This window comes from Felis catus, chromosome A1 (assembly GCF_018350175.1).
Source record: "Felis catus isolate Fca126 chromosome A1, F.catus_Fca126_mat1.0, whole genome shotgun sequence".
NCBI classification, from domain to species: domain Eukaryota; kingdom Metazoa; phylum Chordata; class Mammalia; order Carnivora; family Felidae; genus Felis; species Felis catus.
Genome location: NC_058368.1, coordinates 72451967 through 72472685, shown reverse-complemented (window position 1 = coordinate 72472685; position 20719 = coordinate 72451967). Strand labels below are relative to the sequence as shown.

The window sequence follows — 20719 nt, the reverse complement described above, 5'->3', positions numbered from 1 at the left end:
GGTCTACTACCCTCCAATCTCAAATGCACTCATCAGAGTCAAATGTATGTAAGCATTCATGCTAAGGGCATTTCTTGAATTAGTCATCCAAGGATTTCATTTGAAATCAACCATTGAGAAACCAGTGGTACATATTTACTTGGAAGCACATCATTAATGACTGAACGCTTCCTAAACCAGAGGAGATATTTCACCTTTTCGTTCAACTGTGTCCCACAAGCTGTTGTGTTCCACCACGTAGAAAAGAGGTTTTCAGTTAAACCAGTGTTTATTACTCCTTTAGGCCAATAAAATAGCATGGACCCCTGGCCTCACAATCAAAGCCCCTCCTATTCGTCAAGGGGACAGGATGACCCATCATTTTGTGTTCTGATGCCACCACACCCCTTCAACTCCTGCCTCGTTTTAAATTTTACCCGGCTTGTTTGTACTTACATCCAAGCAACCCCTATTGAACTGTCACATCATCGCTTTCTGCATCCATATCTAGCAATCCTACAAGTTCCCAAAAGATGGTAATTCTATTTACCTCAAGTTACTTCTTAGATCCTCCCTTTTTGTGGTTATGTAAATTCCTAGGAGTATAGTTATGTATTCACCCAACCATGAATGTGTGTTTGTTCTTGTAAATATGATGAAAACGAGGGTCACGCTGGATTTTGCTTAGTCTATTCTTTCCATTTCATAGAATTATGTTTTATCAGAGTCTGTAGCTAAAGTCGTTGTTCTTCCCTCTCTCTTCTCCTGCAGCCATAATTTCACAGGGCCCATGGGAAACTGAACGTGAGGCTATTTTTTCTTCCTAAACACTATGGCATTTCTGGCTCATGGCAAAAGTGTCAGTAGGGCCTGCAGAACTCACATAAGAAAGGGGAATGTACAATAGAATATTCTTGTCTCTTACCCTATTCTTGTCGATGAAAAAAAGCAGACACACATCAGAGAGACAAAGGGAGAGAGCGAGAGAAAGAGTCCTACAGTGAGATATAAGAAAGACACAGGGAACCAAGCACACGATGCCATGTTTTCTACCTAAGTGAGCTGTAATTTGGATGTCCATGGAAAACCTCTTATTAACTGAATAGTCAATGATCATTTCTACAACAAATTTTAATTTGTTCACTTAAGCAAATGTAAAGGATATTAAATTATTTCATCAGTGATAAAATATAAAAGCTATACCTTTTATTTATGAACTCAACAGTATCTATCTCTCAGGTACCCACCCAAAATATCACATCCCAGTACTATGTCCTCAGGAACTTGAGGATTACACTGGAAAATAGCAAGACAACTGTGTGCTAAAAGCTTTTCTAGAAGTTGGTTTTTTCAAGACTTGATTAACTTTTAAACTAGAATTTATTTCCTCTGTAATTTCAGGAAATTTATATAAGGTGCCACATATGTAAGGATTACCATGACATTAACAAATAATCCCAAATCTATGTTCTTTACATCCAAATTATTTGTATATTTATAAAATTCATAATTGAATCAGGGTCTTACTAAAAAATCATTGAGATATAGGTGAATAAGGAAAGAAAAATCATGTGAAATTACACTTGGATATAGATCAGAAAAATTAAGCAGATATCCTCACAACCCAAATGAAGATACTGTTAACAGGACACATTTGGATAATGGAGATAAAATACAAGCTTTGGGCAACACACATTCCTGACAATAAATATCATTCTTCGCTTTCTGTAAACTGATGGAGCAAGAAAATCTCCTTTTAAATTGTTTTACTGATGGGCTGTAGAATCACCTCTTAACAGATTGGTTTCATGCGAATGAATGACATGTGGAAAGATCTACAATCCCAGTCAAAGTCACTCCCAGAGGATATTTACCGAAGTGCTGGTGTCTATGGTCTGAAACTTTGCGCCATGAAATTGCTTAAGCCTCAAACAAATGGAAATAGTAAATGGCAAGGTTGGGAGTTAAACATTTCCTGTTGCGTGACTTCATGTTAAATGTTTATATTTACACATGCAAATAGACTTTGCTCTGGTGATGTGTATCAGAACACAATGGCCCCAAGCATGTTCCCTTCCTCTTTGTTTTTGGTCCATAATAATTGGAAATGAAACATCAGGAGGAGGATAAATGCATAATATTTGTGGGTGGATTTACCTAATTGTTCTAATTATTTTGGATTGAGTCCATTAGCAGAATTGTCTGAGCAGCATCTAGCTTAGGTCACTGCCTTGAAAAATGTAAATTTTTGTGTTTGTCTGTTTTATTTTGGTGGGTTGTACAGCAAGGAAGCCAGAGAGAGCCAAACAGACCTAAAATAAGAGTATCTGAATGATCACAAGAATTGAAGCTGCATTTTTTTTTTTTACACACAGAGGGACCGCTTGTCCTAAGTCAGTGACACTTTCCCTATGGCTCTCTCGTTCCCCTTGCCCCACTGGCCCCTGATCCTTCCACAGAAAATACTCTTCTGAAATCACTCATTCTGCAGGCAGAATAGGATTCCATGGATTGGAATCTTGCCAGAGATAAATGAAATAAGTAATTGCTTATTAATGAAGAGATGAGGCCAGGGGTAACCAGGCTAAAACTTTTAACAAACAGCAGAGATGAGTTTATGTAAACTGAAGGGATGCTCATTGCTCTCTCCTCTCCTCTCCTGTGCTACCCACAGTTGCAAATGTAAACTCTGGGAACAGGCTGGCAGACAGGTAAGCAGAAGAAGACACTTTGGGTGATAAGGAGGGGCTCTTCTCATGGAGCTCCAAACTCCAGGGCCCTGATGCAATTCTCCATGGGGAGGGGTCAAGAGCACAGTCTTCGGTATCAGACACATAAGAGTCTATACAATTGCTGGAATGACCCTGGGTACATTACCTAGTGAATGGGAAGAACTTATTACAGTGCTGGGCACTAGCAAGCGTGGCACATATAATAACTGGTACAACAGAAAACTGGATTGAGTGCTGTTCGTAGAAATGCCATAGGAACATAGAAAAGATCATGAAAAATGTTATCTAGGTATGTGGTGGGGAGGGAGAGATTCTAGGCTAATAATTCTATTGGCCTCCAATGTCTCCAATAGGACATGAGACTACTCAAAGGCTGATGATTTAGAAAGGGAAATGGAATGAAGTTAAAACACGCAATTGAGAGACTGGGAGAGCAGAGACAGAATAAAAGTGGCCGTGGTAAGCAGAGAAGATAAAGTACCAGTAGGACCACTTCAGGACCACACAGTTGCCTATTGTCATAATGATCTGGCTCTCCCCTGGAAGCAGTCTGATTTTGCATTTATGAAGTACTAGTCTACCCTAAATGCCTCATATGAAGTGTTTTCCAAATAAACACGAATTCAGATTAAATGAGTAAACTTAGTGCAGAACCTTTATAGAGAGATAAAAGTATAAGAAAACAGATCAAAAATCAAGTTACTTTTACTAATTTCTGCATAGTGTACCTACCTCCACATATTTCTTCCGTTTCATCATCTATGCATTCTCTATCATCACACTCACAAAATTTACCATAAACAAGGCCATTTCCATCTGGATTATCACACTTACACCTGCCACAGTGACATGTACCTAAACCATGAAAACAAAACAAAAATTATTTGTTAGGTGCATATAAATGATAATGAATTTTTTTTAAGTAAGCTTCACGCCCAGTGCCGAGCCCAACACGGGGCTCTTGATCCTGGGATCAAGACCTGAGCTGAGATCAGGAGTCGCATGTTCAACACACTGAGCCACCCAGGCACCCTGATAACCAATGGTTTTTTTTTTAATCTATCTCTTTCAAAGACAGAGACAATTCAAATCAATTTAATTTTCAATTGTGTATTACTGTGGGTATGATGAGATAGATAACAAAGTTCTTTCTTGGTGATTATAGTACAGAAATTATATTTTATGACACATAACTATTATGATTGACCTCTAATAGTTTCATTAATGTATGATGTATTTATTCATTAATGTAAATATGACCTTCCCAAGTGCAGAGCTACTTTATACATGGCCATCCAATCAATGCATGAATGACTATCTTCTGATTACACCTGGGTCTGAAGTGAACTAAAGCAGAAAATTCTAAGCATTGTAAGGGAAGTAGCATCGCTTATCTTCCTCACCAGTATTTATTCAATGCTTTGCATAATATTTGAGCATAACATTTATTAATAAATATTTGTGGAATTCATTAACAAATGCATAAATTAAAAACTTAGAATCTCCTAGTAATTTCACTTGCACAGTGTTAAAACTGATACATACATCCTTATGACAATAGGACCAGGGCAAGTTTTCGTAGGTATAGAGTTCTGGAACCTCACCAAAACCTCAGGGCAGCTCAGGATGACACAGAGGCTCTGGAATCATCTGGTCTACCACTTATCTCATATATATATATATATATATATATATATATATATATATGCCATATATATATATGTGTGTGTGTGTGTGTGTGTGTTTGGTGTGTATGTGGATTTGACTACAACCCTCGAGAGTGATTTCACTGACAGTAAAACAGCATTAAAATGATATTGAAAAATAGAATTTCCATTTAAGGAACTTCCTTTTTAATACTTATTTTTCCATCTGTAATTTATAATCATAGCCATCAACATACATGCATTGAGACCTGACCACTCACCAGATAGCCTCCTAGACTTTGGAAATGCAATGGGAGACCAAGTCAGCCATAATCCTCCTCTCAGAGTTTTATATGAGTAAACAAATATGATAAAATAAATGGAAAAGTGCAAAATGTTGCAGAAGAGCTTAGCAGGGGATTTGACTGTGACACGGTGGTCAGACAGAGTCCCTGGGGAAGTAGCTCCTAAATAAGGAACTGAGAGCAAAGTAAAAATAATAGGCAAGAGAAGTGAGATGGTGGAGAGGCCCACTTCCCACAAGAGACTATAGCAAAGGCTCTGTGATAAAAGAGGAAATAAGAAGAAAAAGTCAAAGATGGCTGGAACATAGAAAATGATGTGGAAAGAGGCATAAAATGAATAAGGTGACTAAAGGTGCCATTTATGGAAGTCTTATTATAAGGTCATGTTAAAGATTTCCAACCTTAATCCAGGAAGAATGAGAAGCCACAGAAATATTCTCTACCAGGGGGTCATGTGATCAGGCATGCATTTTTACCAGATTACTCTAGTTAATACATGAGGAATGAACTGAAATGAGGCACAGTGGACATGAGGACATGTTATTACATTTGTCTGCAGGAAAGAAGACAGAGGCAGAAGAGGGTGACAGCAGTGAGTTAGAAAGAGGCAAATACTCTTGGGGGTACCTTCAGGGGAAAGAACAGATGACTCAGTGATTGAGTGTATGTGGTGAAGAATCAGGAGGAACCAAAGATGATACTGATATTTGAACTGAGCTACTGGGTATTCGCAAGTCTGTATGTGGTGTGCCCCAAAACACATGGATAAAGGGGATTTGTATCCAAATCCAGGTTTTAATAATCAATAGCTATACATTTCTGAGGCTGTTATGTTCATCTCTAACTCTCAAATTCCTTATCTGCAAATAACATCTGCTCCATAGAGCAGTTATGAGAACCCAGTGGTAAGTGTATCACCCAGCCATCTTTCTGAAAACAATATTGTGTCCAGTTATGCCATAAGCTTCCAGAAAACATTGAGATCTTCATCTTCTTCCATGAAGATACTGAGTATAAGAGTCGTGTTCCCAAACATTTCCTCCCGACTCACTTTATATTGATAGGCCCCACGACGTCCTGTCTCCATATGCTCTGCGTGATTCTGTCACCTGGGTCCCTTGCAATTAGATATTATGTTTAAGAGATTTTTCTCTCACAGCTACATAGAAACAGTGATTTTGCAGAATTTGAGCTAATTATTTTTCTTCCCTGAGAATACTCATATGAATTTTACATTTATTAAATTTCACTTTCTTTGTTTTTTTTCCCTGAAAACTAATTTATAAAAGTTCATTTCAAATCAAATTCTGTAATGCATGATATTGTCTCATCGCATTTTCTCTCTAATTATCACCCTTTCTTTTCATTTTCACGTTCATTCATCCTATCTTTCAACCATCCACATATCCATTCATTAAATTTTCTTGCTGCTGATTATATTGTTAGCAAAGTACCAGGTGCTATAGGAGATATTAAGATGCATAAAGTTGAAACTAAGTAAATCATAGAGCAGGAAGATAGAGTTAGAAGACCAATAATTTTTACACATACATATGGGACCAGATGACACAAGGGCTTTGCAACAGATTTGTGACAGATGCTATATAGAAAGTATAAACCTCAGTCTGGCTCTGCAAAGGAGGAAAGGCACAGTAAAGGAGCAAGTTCTTGAGTTGACACTTGATGTATGGATAGAATTTCAACACGTGGAGATGGAGAAAAGGCTTGTGATATTGAGGAAGGAGGCTCGGCTAAGGAAAAAGGATGTGGAATTTAAGAACAGGGCAGAGTCTGGCTTGAGTTTGGAGAAGAGGGTCAGTTTAAGGCAGAGAGTAGAGGATCAAGAATATTGGCTAAGGATTTTAGAATTTCTCTGTTGGAATACCAGGAGCCTCTCATGGTTTGGGAGGAAGGTGTGACCTTGTCAGGACAGTATACACAGTAAGCTGTTTTCAGGAAAGACAGGAAGGAACAGCCTCTACCTCTGAATTCTATATCTCACTGACGCCCCAACAGGCAGGCTCCCTCCCATCCACACATCTGAACCATTCCTGGCTAATGTGGGACGTTTACAACAGCTCAGAGACTTCCTCTCTCACCCACCAAGTAGAATTCACAACTGAGGCTCCAAGATATGGCATATGGAAGCCCAGGCAAAAGTGACAGACTCCTGTGTTCATGTTATGTCATACTGCTTCTTTTTCTTGGTTGCCAGTGAGCTCGGGCTCTGGGATTGGTCTTCTGATTTATGCTAGATTATTTTTGCTCTGACTTTTCATTCTGACTAATACAGCTGAACTTTCTCTAGGAGGACTTCCCTCTCTTGACCACCATCCATACTCCTGTGCGATGGTGCTGGAGCCCCACTTTGCAGACTGTGCCTTGCCTTCCGCACCCCTATAGAGTCAGCTTCTGGAATGCCGTTAAACCCAGTTCCATCTCATCCTGCCCTGTGGTCTTCCAGCCAGTCAGGTGCCTCCTCTTCCCCTTCTGCTCCAAGCTGCTTCCAGAAACCACATCAGATTATAAGGGGAAATATTAGTAGAGAGAACTCAGAGCCTAATGCAGTTGTAGGGGAGTGGTCCAGAACTAGGCTGGTAGAAATAGACATTAAAAAAAGAAGCCATGTACGACACAGCCTGCTAAAGTCAACTTGAAAGGCTTCTATACTGAATAGACAGTGAGAGAGAAAAGATTAAATGTAACACTGAATATGAATAACCTTTTGGTGTAGAATCTCACATCTAGTTGTTTATCCTGAAGGTATGCCTCTAAAAATATGAAAACACACACATACCAATTTATTCTCTGCATTAATATTTGTAATTTCAATATATTGGAAAGTGTCTAAATGCCCAACCATAGGAGATTGAGGGAATAAATTATGTCACCTGTATAGAGCTGAGTCCTATACATCCAAAAAAAGAATGAGGAAGATTTCTGTGTTCTGATGTGGAGTGAATTCTGGGAGATGCTGAGTGGCAAAGCCAGAGTGCAAAAGAACATATATGGCATGCCATTTTTTTGTGTAGGGAATGAATGAGAAACTAAAAAATATAATAACATTTATCTTTAGAAAAAATAAACACATACACAGATAAAGCAGAACGCAGTAAAGCTGGTTACCTATCAGGTACGAAAAGAAGCAGGAGGGAAGGTTTAGCAAGAGAGTGATGATTAATTAAGAAGGCTTTTTTAATATAGTTTTGACTTTTGGAAGCATGTTCATGTTCTACATATTGCAAAACAAAATCAGTGAGGATGGAAGGGAGGGGAAAAACTCTAAAACTGAAAGCCATCTGAAGTAAACAATCTCAATGTATTTCAAGCCAGTACAATCACTACACTAAAGGGAGAGAAAAAGAAAGAAATCCAAGTAACTTATGAACACAGCAATTAACTAAGTATCCCAATCTGGAGCATGACTGGCGTGGGGTGGAGGTGTGAGAGGAGATCAATTGCCAACAAATCCTAAAATTTTTTGGTAAATTTGCTTTGTACAGTGGTATGTATGAAGCAATTTTAAAAACAATTTTAGGTGTAGCATAAGACTGAACAAATGACCAAATATAGCCATGATGTTGGAAGCCAGAGTCCTCTCACCATGAAAAATGAGACATGCAAATATGGAAGGGGAAAAAATAGGAAGTAACCCTGTTGGGGGGTGGACTGAAGTTGGATGTATTGGTGTGAATTCATGATTTCTAAAATATGTATGTGTATGTATATGCATATACATGTGCATGTACATATGAATGTGTATATATATATATATATATATATATATATATATATATTCATGCATGTTTACTAGCCTGTTTGCAGAAAGGGCCAACAAGCAAATTCACCCCAGTAGAAATAAACATCCCTAGTGCTCACAATTTTTATTCTAATACCATTCTTAACCTAAAGAAACCAAGGTTCTTTAGAGAAATGGTTGATTCCAAAGCTGTGGCAAGCCAGATACAATATGATTCTGGAATATCTTGTTATGTCAGAAAGGAAAGATTTGCTGAAACAAAATAAAACACAACAATGGAGGCACATCACAAAGATTGAGAAGCTATCTTGAAGGGGTTCCAATTGCCTAATCTGAGACAATCTGAGCACCAGAATAATTGAGTGCAATAATGAATAATAAACCATTAAAATACTGGGAATTATGATACTGGAGTGATAATAAATCACTAAGTAAATGAAATACCAAATAACTGGTTGATGAGAGAAGACTCTTAATTGTGGTAGAATGTTCAGTACCAACTGGTAAATATGGAAGGAATGTTGGAGTTTGGCAATCATCATATTTCAATCACCAGTGTAAATACTGGGTTAGGTGAAAGTCATCAATGGATGGTAAATCAGGGGTAATTTTGACAAGGATGTGATATCTTATAATTTCTAAGTGTTTCCCCACAGACTGCTCATTTGTTACAAAGGCAAAATCAGTAATTACAGAGCTGAGACATCAGACAACACCTTGACCGGGTGATCAAAATTAACCTCACCACTGAGAGCAGATGGGTAACATAGATTTCCAGATGACACATCCTGAGAACACAAAATAATCTATCTTTCAATTCAGCTAAGAATGTATGACATGAATCTAATCATGAGGACACATCGGACAAAGCCAAAATGAGTAACATTCTTTAAAAAAAAAAAAAAAAAAAGGATGGAGACAATTTTCTTCAAAATTTTCAATGCTATAATACCATCATCTGTGGAAATGGTCCAGATTAAAGGAGGCTAACAAGAGATAATAGCTAAAGATAACTCTGCCTTAGACTGGATCCTACAGAGGCAGGGAAATGCTATAAAGGGCATTGTTGGGCCAATAAACGAAACTGGAATATGGACGGTAGATTACATAAAAGAATTTCATCACTTTTACAAAAAAAAGAAAAAGATAGAGACTCAGATATCTTAAAACTGCATTCTATATCTTACCAAATATGTTTGATCATCTACTGAAACAATTCTGTAAATTTTCTCCTGTAAGGTATGCTAATGTAGCAAATCACATGTTTTTTCCCATAATGTTGAAACACTGGGATTCCTAGTCTAACCCCTATTCAGTTATAATGTATTATTACAAAGAAAAAAACCTAGATTTTATTTGAAAAATAAACAATAAAAAATAAATAAATCCAAAAATAAAGGACAAACAAACAAAACAGAATTCAAGTCTTACTACTGAAAGAAGTTTGGAAAGCTGGACGTTTTCAAAATGAAGAGGTTCCGTGGTAAGTGTGTGTGGGTGTTGGGAGGGGTGGATGTTAGGAACCGGAGGTAGAAAAATCCTCCTGAGAAGACAGAAAAGACTGATGTGCTGGAGAGAAGGAGAATATCGGTGAACACAAAAAGTGACCTGACTCTTAAGGACATTTATCATGGTCCTTGACCGATCCACTCACACCTTGCTTTGGGTATGGCCTTGATTTCTACTAGCAAAACCCTCTTACTGCATTTAATCTACACAGAGCAATTCACTGCAATCTAAGACTGTAGAAAGATTCTAGCTCTGAATATAGAAGGACTCTACCAACAAGGGGAGGAACTTCAGGAGGGAAGATTCTCTAGTCAAATACTTTAGCACACAAAACAATGGCTCATGCCCATTGATCTCCATAAGAATTACCTGGAGAGCTTTAAAAACCCACCTCAGGCCAGACCACACCCACCAAAACAACTGAAATAAAGCCTCTAGCATTGTAAGGGAGCATTCTCAAGTTCAGCCAGCTTTGAGAAAAGCTGACTTTTGAGGTTCCATGCGCCCAAGTATGAAAAGAGTATTAAATTATAGTAATACCATCCTAGTATTCTTGAAACCAAAACCAGTTGTTTTGTTTTATATGGTTTTGGTAATTAATTTTAACAGCTTCACTATTACTTTCTAAAAAATGTTTTTAAATGACTTCTGTGAGATGCAAAAATATTTTAGCCAAATGTAAAATCATGACGTCACTCTATTCTTCTATGTGCATCTAAAGCTTCTATCAAATTAAAAAGATTTGCTTCTATTTGATACTAAGGTATAAATTCAAAGCACCCTTGACCTGTAATAGAAAATAATTAAATCAGTTTATATAAATCCTTTTAAAAAGATTTAATCCAGCATTCAAAATCATAGCTCACAATTTACATAAAATGTTGTTGGGGTGTTGTTTCCTGTGAATATCCTGCTTGAAGAAGGCATTTGGAACAGCTGGAGAGCATCAAACTTGCCAGTCTCAGCAAGATGACATTTTTTCCCTATTGATTTATCTGAATTTCATTTCAAAAATATATACTCAAAAGCATTCTCTCTCAGAGGTTCCACATTTCTTGACGCCTACATATTTCCATTAAAACCCAAATTTGATTATTTAAGGATTTTCATAGATTTCTTACCTGCATTAGAGCAGATGACATCTTGAGAATTCTTGCACATTTGGTTACTCTTTTTCTTTGTCAGGTCACAGTGAGCTGGGTATTGGCAGGCATCCCCAAACCATCCTTCGTCACATTTGCACTTGCCACAGTCACACTTACCATGGCCTGAGGATTTAACAACATCCAGTCAGACTCAAATTGTTTTTCAGAGAAACCCATTATTGTAACTGAAAGTCTTAAGGGTGATGTTGGTTCAGGACTGAGTTACAATGAATTCAAAAACATGTACATTATGGAGGCCGAGGGGTAATGCTAATGCATACAGTATAATGGAATATGTGGATTTTATTTCAATAACCAAAGTTGATAAATCACTCTTAAACCATTAATTAATTTGTAGAGACACTAGATCATAAACTAGAAGTTTAATTATACACTTCTAGTGTATAATTTCTGTCAGAAAATTTAACACTAAAAAACAAAGATACATCTAGTACCTCCACATTTAAGACAAAAAAGCCCAATAAAAATTATTTCCATTTAACTGCATTTTATAACACTTAAAGCCACCACTCTGAGTAACAAGTCTTACATGAAACTCCACTAAACTAAACACTGGCCTTTGATTTATTGGCATTTAGCATGTAATAAAGTTTAATGGACATATTAAATACCACCTTGGGATAAGATTGACATGAAAAAGAAGCACATACTTTGTTTCTTAATAAGAAAATATGGTTCAAGAATCAAAAGGGTTAAGAGCCATAGTCATCTACCTCCACAGAAGTTTCTCAACTTTTCATGTTCTTGAGTCAACATTGTGCTATTTTTATTCTTATGATAATTAACTTTATTAAGTCTTGGTTAGTGAATCCTACCAATGTTTATATTGACTACACACTAGTCAGATCCAAGTGTAATACATGTACAATATGTGGCTCTTGTCCTCAAGTAACTTAAAAAGTAACTTAAAAAAAAAACAAAGATGGGGTTATCTTCAGCCAGAAATATTCGTCAGACCTTGTGTTAAGTTGAGCAATATAGTCTCCTATAGAAATAACAGGAGAGAGATTCTGTGAACTTCCTTGACCTTTAAATGAGCCTTGAAAGGTGAGCAGAGTTTGAATGGGCTTCAGGGAGAATATTCTTACATTACTCAAAATAATAATGCTATGTCCCAATGCCTGAAATTCATAGACCAGAGTGGACTGGAATCATTGATCTAGTGCCAGCAGTCATTCAGTGTGGCAGCCAAAATCCACATGATGAGGTCCAGATGGCCAGTCAGAATGAATGACTCGGAGGTGTCCCATTTGGGCATGTTCAGCAGAGCCTGAATCTATGATTGGTTGTGACTTTAAAACTCCTCTGAATGTTGCCCAGTCCATGTAAATGTTTCTATTCCTGTTGCATTTTTCAAATTAATTATTCTATTTTGCAAACAAAACCTTGCATGCACCCTAATTGTAATTCATTTTATCCAGTGCACATTACTGTCAAATTGATTGTATCATTTTGCATTCCTGTCTGGCCCTACACGATATTGTCAATCTCGGCCAACTTGGTATCATTTACAAGCATAAGTGATCTCTCCTGCCAACCATCCAGTCTATTTATAAAAGTATTAAGCCAAATTCTTGAAGTGGCTAAGTCTCTTTTTGCAAAGAAGTATCTCGGTAACTGTAATTACTCTTTTATAATATTAGCGTATTAGGTTGAACCACATGAGATCACCACTATTATTAGTTTAATACCAGCTATTTCTAATGGTTCATCTCAATAAAACGGCTTTATCTAAACAGCAAAGAAAATAGAAATGATTTAGAAGATAATGAAATGCAGTAGCAATGATTTGCTGAATCTGGAATAAAAGAATACTCAATGTTTCTTTGGGATGGGACATTTCGGATCCTAACCAACGGTATATATAACAGAGATGGGTGGTGGTGGGTAGGCCAAAGGTTACAGATTTTTTAAAGGTGGGAGATTTTAAAAATATAGGGAAACTAAGGAAAATGTACAGATGATAGGAAAGGACCCTCCATCTCAAACTGACCCAAAGAAGCATTAGGGGGAGCAATATTCTAGGGTGCTTACACCCCAAAGTTAGCTCATGGAGGCCCAGGTTCAGAAATTTCTTCCATAAAATGTTCTGTGATAAAATAAACATGGGAAAGAGTCCCACTATATATTTAGTGTGTCATGATATAAATCAGCACACTGAAGCTTCTTAATGTCCTGTCATAAAAAAGCTATTTAACTTTCACTCAGAATACATAATATTTTTTTACTAAGATGCCTCTTTTTCTCATAAAGCACATAAATTTCCTAGACCACACTTAGAGCAACACTCTATTAGATAATGTGCTTTCAACTTTTCATTTAGCATCTGATCAGAGGTGAAGAAGATAGTCAATGTAGGACAGGGTCATATGCCTTTATATTGTTTCTAAACTTTATACCCAGTAAAGGTGTCCTTGATTCACTTTTTCCCTTTTAGGAAAGTGAGTAGAAATCAATTTTTTTCACTGTCGAGAATTATCAAGTAATACCCTGCATGACCTAATTTGGAGGTAAATATATAATTTCTTTAAGACAGAAAATAATCTTCAGACCATTTTTACTCTTTCTCTCTGGTTAATAATTTCTTGAGCAGACCCCAGGGAATAGGGTTGCTATCTTATTGTACTTATATTATAGGTCATCTCCATTAGAGCATCAATATGGCTTCAAAACATTCCATTTTTCAAAATAATTTATCCGCTGGGAATGATGGCTCAGGAGAACCAAAGCAAAACCCCTGTATCTTAAGGCCCAGAAGAGGGCTCCTATTGTCCAAGGTTGAAGAGTGGTCTTTGCCAGCCATCTGAAATCCTAACCACCAGAGCATTCACCGTTCTGGCTGTGTAGGCCTCTCCAGGTCTGTTTCTTCTCCAGAGAACCCTTAGAAGATGTGGTCTTAAAATGAACAATCCAAGATGCTTGGCAGTATGTCTGTTGCCCTTCAAATAAGTTCCCAAGGAGTCAGGAGAAAACACACACACAAAACAAGTATGTCACAGAAATGCCAAAACAGCTCCTGCCAAAGTAACAAGGAAGAAAAAGTAAAAGGCCATTCTTGCTGTTTCCAGGTTGGCAGTCGAGTAGCCAGTTGCTGGAAAGGACAGACAAGCCATAGTGGAGGGTAAAATCCAGTAGTTTAGCATCGTATTCAGGTAAGAATGTGGAGGCCTGGCCTGCTTTCTCCAGTGCTTCCCTGAGGTGAGCTAAGCCTTGCCTCGATCTCCACTGATAAAGGAAACCACCCCGGCAAAGACAGAATAAAGTTGCTTTTGTGATTCTCTAACACGCATCAGCAGCTCCACCATTACTTCTGGATCACTTTTACCTTGGGAAGCCTAACTTATGCCAGGGGCAGTGGTGACGAATTTGTTACATTAGTGAGCAATGCAGAAGTGGTTGCTTTTGATTTTTAAATTAAAACAAACTGCAAATGGAAATAAAGACTTTGCCAGGATTGAAGAACTTAAAAAAAATCTATTAGCCATTTGTATATACCGATGGAAAAGAATTGTACCTACCTTTTCCAAATTAAAAAATAATAATAGAGACAAAGAAGATAGCAATGAACTCTCTTCCAAGTCTACTGATATTTTGGGTAAAAATAAACTGCTGAAACTAATGTGCCTATCAGATCAGCCATATATCTGTGGTTTCAAGTCTCAAAAGGGGAAAAACAGATAGATAGATAGATAGATAGATAGATAGATAGATAGATAGATGATAGATAGATAGATAGATAGATAGATGATACATACATACATAGATGTACATATAGGTAGGTATAGGTATAAGATGAATGGATAAAAATACATACATGAAATGTTACTCAGTCATGGGAAAGAAGGACATCCTATTGTTTAGGACAACAAGCATGGTTCTTGAAGGCATTATGCTAAATCCAAAAGAGAAAGGCAATCACTATATGATCTCACTTATATGGAGAAATCTAAAAAAAGCAAAAAACAAAAAACAAAAACCCAACCAAACAACCAACAAGCAAGAAAACCCAAGCACATGGAAAAAAGAGATCTGGTTTGTGGTTTCCAGAGGCAGGGGGTCAGGGAGGAAAGTTGGAGGAAGGTGGTCAAAAGGTACAAATTTAGTTAGAAGGAGTACTCGGTGTACAATGTACAACACGAGGACTAGGATACAAGGAAGCATTGTCTGTGTACCTGTATGAGACAATGGATGTTAATTACACTTGCTGTGGTCATCATTTCCCAACCCGTGTAAGTCACGTCATCATGCACCTGAAACTTGCACGGTGTCACCTATCAATTACATTGCAACAAAACTGGGAAAATCCTGATTATTAATTATTATCTCATGAGTACTACTAACAAAAACTTTATCATTTAAACATTTAGATGTTAAAAACTGACTCTCTCTGGGGGTCAAATAAGCTAGGTATACCACTCTAGAACCTCATGGTAACCTCAAAAGAGATTATCTTAATTTAGGCACTCAGTTGGCCCTGCAAATCTATTTGTGTTGGTCAAATAGGCAAATTCCCATGACCTGCACTGTGTCCTACTTTCCAGAATATTCAAACAAGCTCACTTAATAGGCTCAAATTTTCTTCTATTCTTTCAGAGCCACTATACGTTCCCCAGCCTTCTCTAGGTATAAGAAACAAAAGAACTTACTATGCCACACCTAGAATTTAACAAAAGATTGTGAAAGGATCCCTTATCGAATATTATAATTATTTCATGGTTTGCGATAGAATCTTGACCCTTTTCAGGACAGGGGCACCAGTCCCTGACTTGCTTCTCAGGCCAACAAAACATGACTTCGTAGATACTTCTGCTTCCCATTCCAGAGAACAATGGAAAAATTCTGTGTAACAGAGAGCTTTGCCCTGGAAAATAAAAGGTCTGAGCTCTAGTCCTGCCTTGACATTAATCAGACACGTGACCCTGATCAGGAAATTAGAAGAGAGGAAAAGAACAACAGTAATTATTAGCTTCCAGGTACCATAAATACTTTATACAGGCTAGTCTGCTTTATTTTCATAAGGAGCCAGTGAGATTTTGTTTCCCAGTTTTACAAAGAAGAGGACTAAAGTATAATTAGCTTGCTGAAGGTCACATAGTTTACAAGCTGAAAAGCTGTGTTTTTTCCATTACAGCCAACATTATCTGTTTAGTTTCACCACAACAGACTTGAAAGGACCCTTTTTGTTCTAGCAAAGGTGGTGTCCGTAAAAGCCATGGATTGGTGGCTTGACAGCACTGGTCTACTTATTGCCGTTTCCTTTTGGAACTCACAGGCCCCGAACTGGATTACTGATAATCCTTGGTGAAAGAACTCCTAACAGTAAGGTTATCAGACTTTACTCTTTAAAATTAGATAATGCTAAAGTTGGTAGATAAAAGAATTCAGGCCCTAGTCACCTAACTTCTCTAGACCTCAGTGCTCACCGCAAACCACCAGAAGCCCAGGAGAGAGACATAAAACAAAACTTCCTTCATAACATAACCCTGCTGATACCTTGATCTGAGACTTTTAGCCCCCAGAAATGAGGGACAAAAATGTCTGTAATTTAAACCATCTGGTTTTGGTACTTGGTTATAGCAGTCCTAACAGAGTAATATAGGAGAGCTCAAGGAATGATTTCAAAGAATTACAGAAAAATAAAGGCTTATCATTTTACACGTCTGAGTTTGTGGCTTGGAAAAGTAATTTTAATCCATATGCTTCAAGAGATGACTCCATAAATAACGGCTGAGGCCAAGGCCATCTCTGAACCTCCCAGGCAAAAATCTCTGAACAACAGTATATATTGCTCTCCATTAACTTGTGTCCAAAGGAGATAGGAAAACAATTTAGTAGAAATCCCCCCTCTAATGAAACACATTCCCTAGGCAATCACGAGAAACAGGCCAAATGATTCTTTATGGTGTATATCTCTGTTCATTCTACTTAAAATCCCTCCATTCCCCAAATCATGTTTCCTAGAAAATAAAACCACTTCCTTCACGTGAAAAGAATACCACACCTCTCCTTCTGGCCCAACTGCATTACTAAATTCCTGTGGGCTGTGCAAATTGTCCTCCATATAAAGGTTCCAAGCTATGCCCAAGAAGTAGACTTTTTATAAAAAGTCTGAACTTTTATACAGAGTGTTTGTAAAGTCTACTTTTTATAAAATCTATTTTTTAATAAAGAACTCTTTTATTGCTCCTTAAATAAGTCAGTGCCAGGGCTAAAATCACAGATTATCTATGATCACCTCATAATCCTCAAATGTTATGATCAAGCAATTCTCTGGAATGTTATTTTTTCCTCATACAACTAAAAAGGAGCAGATGGCAACAATTTATTTTTTTATTTCCTTCTCAGTTCAAAAATTAACAAACATTGTATGTTCAGTTAACTTTATTATAAATCTGCTAATTGCAATGATTTCCTTTTCTATTAACTCAGTAACTCCCTAGGGTACAATACCTCTGCTCTAAGCTGTTATAAAGTAGGTAGTTAATAAAAGTTGTTGACAATTTGGTTGACTCGATTGGGGAAAAAAATGAAAACTTTCTCTTCAAGCAGGTAAAGGACATTAAATCATGCATTTTCTACAATATAAAGATCAGTCACCAGAAAAATATTTATCATTAGTTGGCATGGAGACTAAATTGAGCTCATTACTATTCATTTTTAAAACTCTTCAGTAACTCAAGAAGTATTTTATAAAATTTAAAAAGCAATTGATGGACAAGGTATGAATACTTAAAAATGAGTTGTCATTTTACATTTCCTTTAAAATTTTTTTTAAAAAATCTAGGTCGGTAGACAAAAAAATTAAATTGTGAATAAAGCCATTGGGTAAGAAATTTTTTTTTATTTTTTAGGATATAATACTTTGTTGCTCTGTTGGGATACCCCGACCTCATTTCCTTAGGAGTAAAAACTAGACACAGCTCATCTGACAGGTAGAACTCTTCTAGAAATCATGTATCCTGGAGGAGGAAAGGAAGATTGTACTGAGGTGTGCATTTAGATGATCAAAACGAAAGGCAAGGTAGCTATAATGGCCAGTTCACTCAGTTTATTTTGAAACCTTTAAAGCCAAACCATCTGGAGAAGTAGAAAAACAGTGTGACAACAGTGGTGGCCGTGGCTCCAAACAAAGGGAATATCTTCATGTGAAAATATGATCAGTTCAAAACTGACCCACTCCAGTCCAGAATGCCCTCCCTGTTCTTGACTCATGAGCTATGTCATTCCCCATTCTGAAAGTCTACAGCTATCATAATGTATGATAGATAAGCTTCACCTATCATTAAATTTACAGTGTCTCCTTTTTAATCATTCTAGATAATGTGTCTCGTCTTCCTTTTGGGACTGGCAAACAGATATTTATTTACTTTAGAAAATAGCTTTACCAAGGTATACTATGACACATAAAATAACAAATATATACTAAACTCCTGAATGACATATCACTTTACTTTTATATTATTTTATTTGATTATCAAAATGGCATGAAAAAATAGAAAACAAGTATTACCAACCTCACTTGCAGAAGAGGAAATCTTTGGTTCATGTCTGTAAATGATTCCTCCAAATTTTTAATGAGCATTCAAGTCTCCCATTCAGCTCATGTACCCTGAGACTCAGGAGCAAGAGTGAAATCCCCAGACTTCCTGTCCTCCCTTCTCCCACCTGCCTCCTCCACTTGTCTCCTTCTCTCCAGCCCCGGAGGCCACATTAAGGTCTGTCCATTCCTTTCAAGAAGACTTGACTGCTTTGCCTTCTGGTTCTTTGGAGGCATAGTCCCTCTCTCTCCTTTATTTCAGCCTCAGCTTCATTAATTAGCGCCTTCCCTTTATACCGTAAAACTGAGCAAGTGTGTCCTGTTCTTTCTTTACAAAATGTAATCAAGACTGTCTCTATTAAACGTGTGTCTCTAATTTTAATCTCTATTCCTGTTCATTTTTCCTTTCTGATTCCAATCTCCAAAAAGGTAGTTTTCTCTCCCAGTCTCACTTTTTCTCCATAATCAGATTTCAATCCCACCATCACACTGACATTTGTCTAAGATGACTACTAAGCTTTTTATTCCTTAAATCAATTGACATTTAAGTCTTTCTCTTATCTGTTCCTTCTCTATTCTTTGATGTATTCTTTGCCATGTCCTTCTCTGCCTCCTTGTCCCCCTCCATCATGCCTAAAGATATAGCATCAGTAAAATCTATATTCCCCAATGCATCTGAGAAAAGATAAGGTAAATAAGAGGAATAAAAAACTCTGGCACATTTATTCTGAAGAGACTTCATTAAACCTGATAGTCTTTACATTTCTGAATCATACTAGGTTTTAAGCAAGCTTGAACTATGTTTTATTTTTTTCCCCTGTCATTCAGGCAGCAGTTGGAAAATAGGAGGAAGGCTCATAAGGAATAACAGAGAAAATTAAAAAGGAATTACAAGCAATATTTCTTTTGCATATCCATATACCCAAGGTGCAAGATAAATAATGTAAAGTTAAATCTGCCACATATACACACTTATCAGTTTTCTTAAAATTAGCAATAAAACATTTACATTGTTCTAAGTCTTAATTCTTTTTAAGTCTAAAACACATCTTGGAGAATTTCTGTCAAGAAATTTGAAGTGGGGCTAGATTCAATTTTACCCTATTTGAAACTAACAAATTAACCTGCTAGAGTTTCACAGTTTCTGGCAGAAGACATGAGACTCTTGGGTCAGAGTCAAAGGACTTTATTACTCACATCAATAGCAGTAACTTAAATATCAGTTTGAGTCACTTATCAAATGCCAGTTCCCACAGGACAACACAGTGAGGGTCATATGATGCTTGCACATTCAGTGGGTTCTGTTACAGGAGGCGAACAATGGAAGAGACAGGGACCATGACTCTTTTATAATGGGCCATAAGTACACCTGAACTTGCCCCAGAAGGAGACATTATTTTATTATACTAAGCTACAAAGTTTTCTTTGCTCCAGAGGGAGACACTAAGTCTATCTTCCAAGCCTGCTCTCTGTACAAATATCCATGAAAAGACACTTTATAATAAAAATAATCCGTGCCTCTGTTGCTAAAAAGTACAGAAATAGAAGAGATCCATGGAGAATTATCTCCCAACAGCTATTGATATTAGTATCTTAGCCCATATAAATCTACTTTACTCTTTCTAACTCTTTACTCTTTGCATAATGTTCGATTGTATGTAGCCACAATAATTTAGCTATCCTTTATTGGTGTGCATTCAGCTAGTTTTGATCATTTGGCACTATAAACAAAGTCATCATAAGCATTTTTCCTTATGCATGTATCTTTGTGCAGAAGTATGAATATATCATAGGATAAATCATTATAGGTGGAGTTTATAGATGAAATAGTATTGCATACCATTAAAATTTTAATAGATATGGAAAGATTTGTTTCCAAACTATATTAAATACATTATCACTAACAATGTGTGAGGATACACTTGCCAAAACATAACACAGAATATTATCAAATAACCTGTATCAATCTGAGCATTAAAAATTATAATGGACATTTTTGTTGGTATGTGTTAACTGTGGATGAAGTTCAACCTTTTTGTTGGTTTATAAATTATTTTTTTTATAAACAAAATTATTTTTTTGGAG

At 36.9% G+C, this 20719-nt stretch overlaps 1 protein-coding gene across 2 annotated transcripts in view; it reads right to left on the bottom strand.

The window, feature by feature from the left end:
* The window catches only part of ITGBL1 (integrin subunit beta like 1), a 207323-nt gene that overhangs the window by 113227 nt on the left and 73377 nt on the right, over nt 1–20719 (bottom strand). For both annotated transcript variants that reach the window (XM_019829193.3, XM_011280788.4), the window contains exons 3-4: nt 11053–11199; nt 3444–3566 (exon numbers count right to left, since the gene is read on the bottom strand). In XM_019829193.3, the coding sequence (XP_019684752.2) occupies nt 3444–3566; nt 11053–11199 (270 nt within the window). The remainder of the gene's footprint in view (nt 1–3443; nt 3567–11052; nt 11200–20719) is intronic.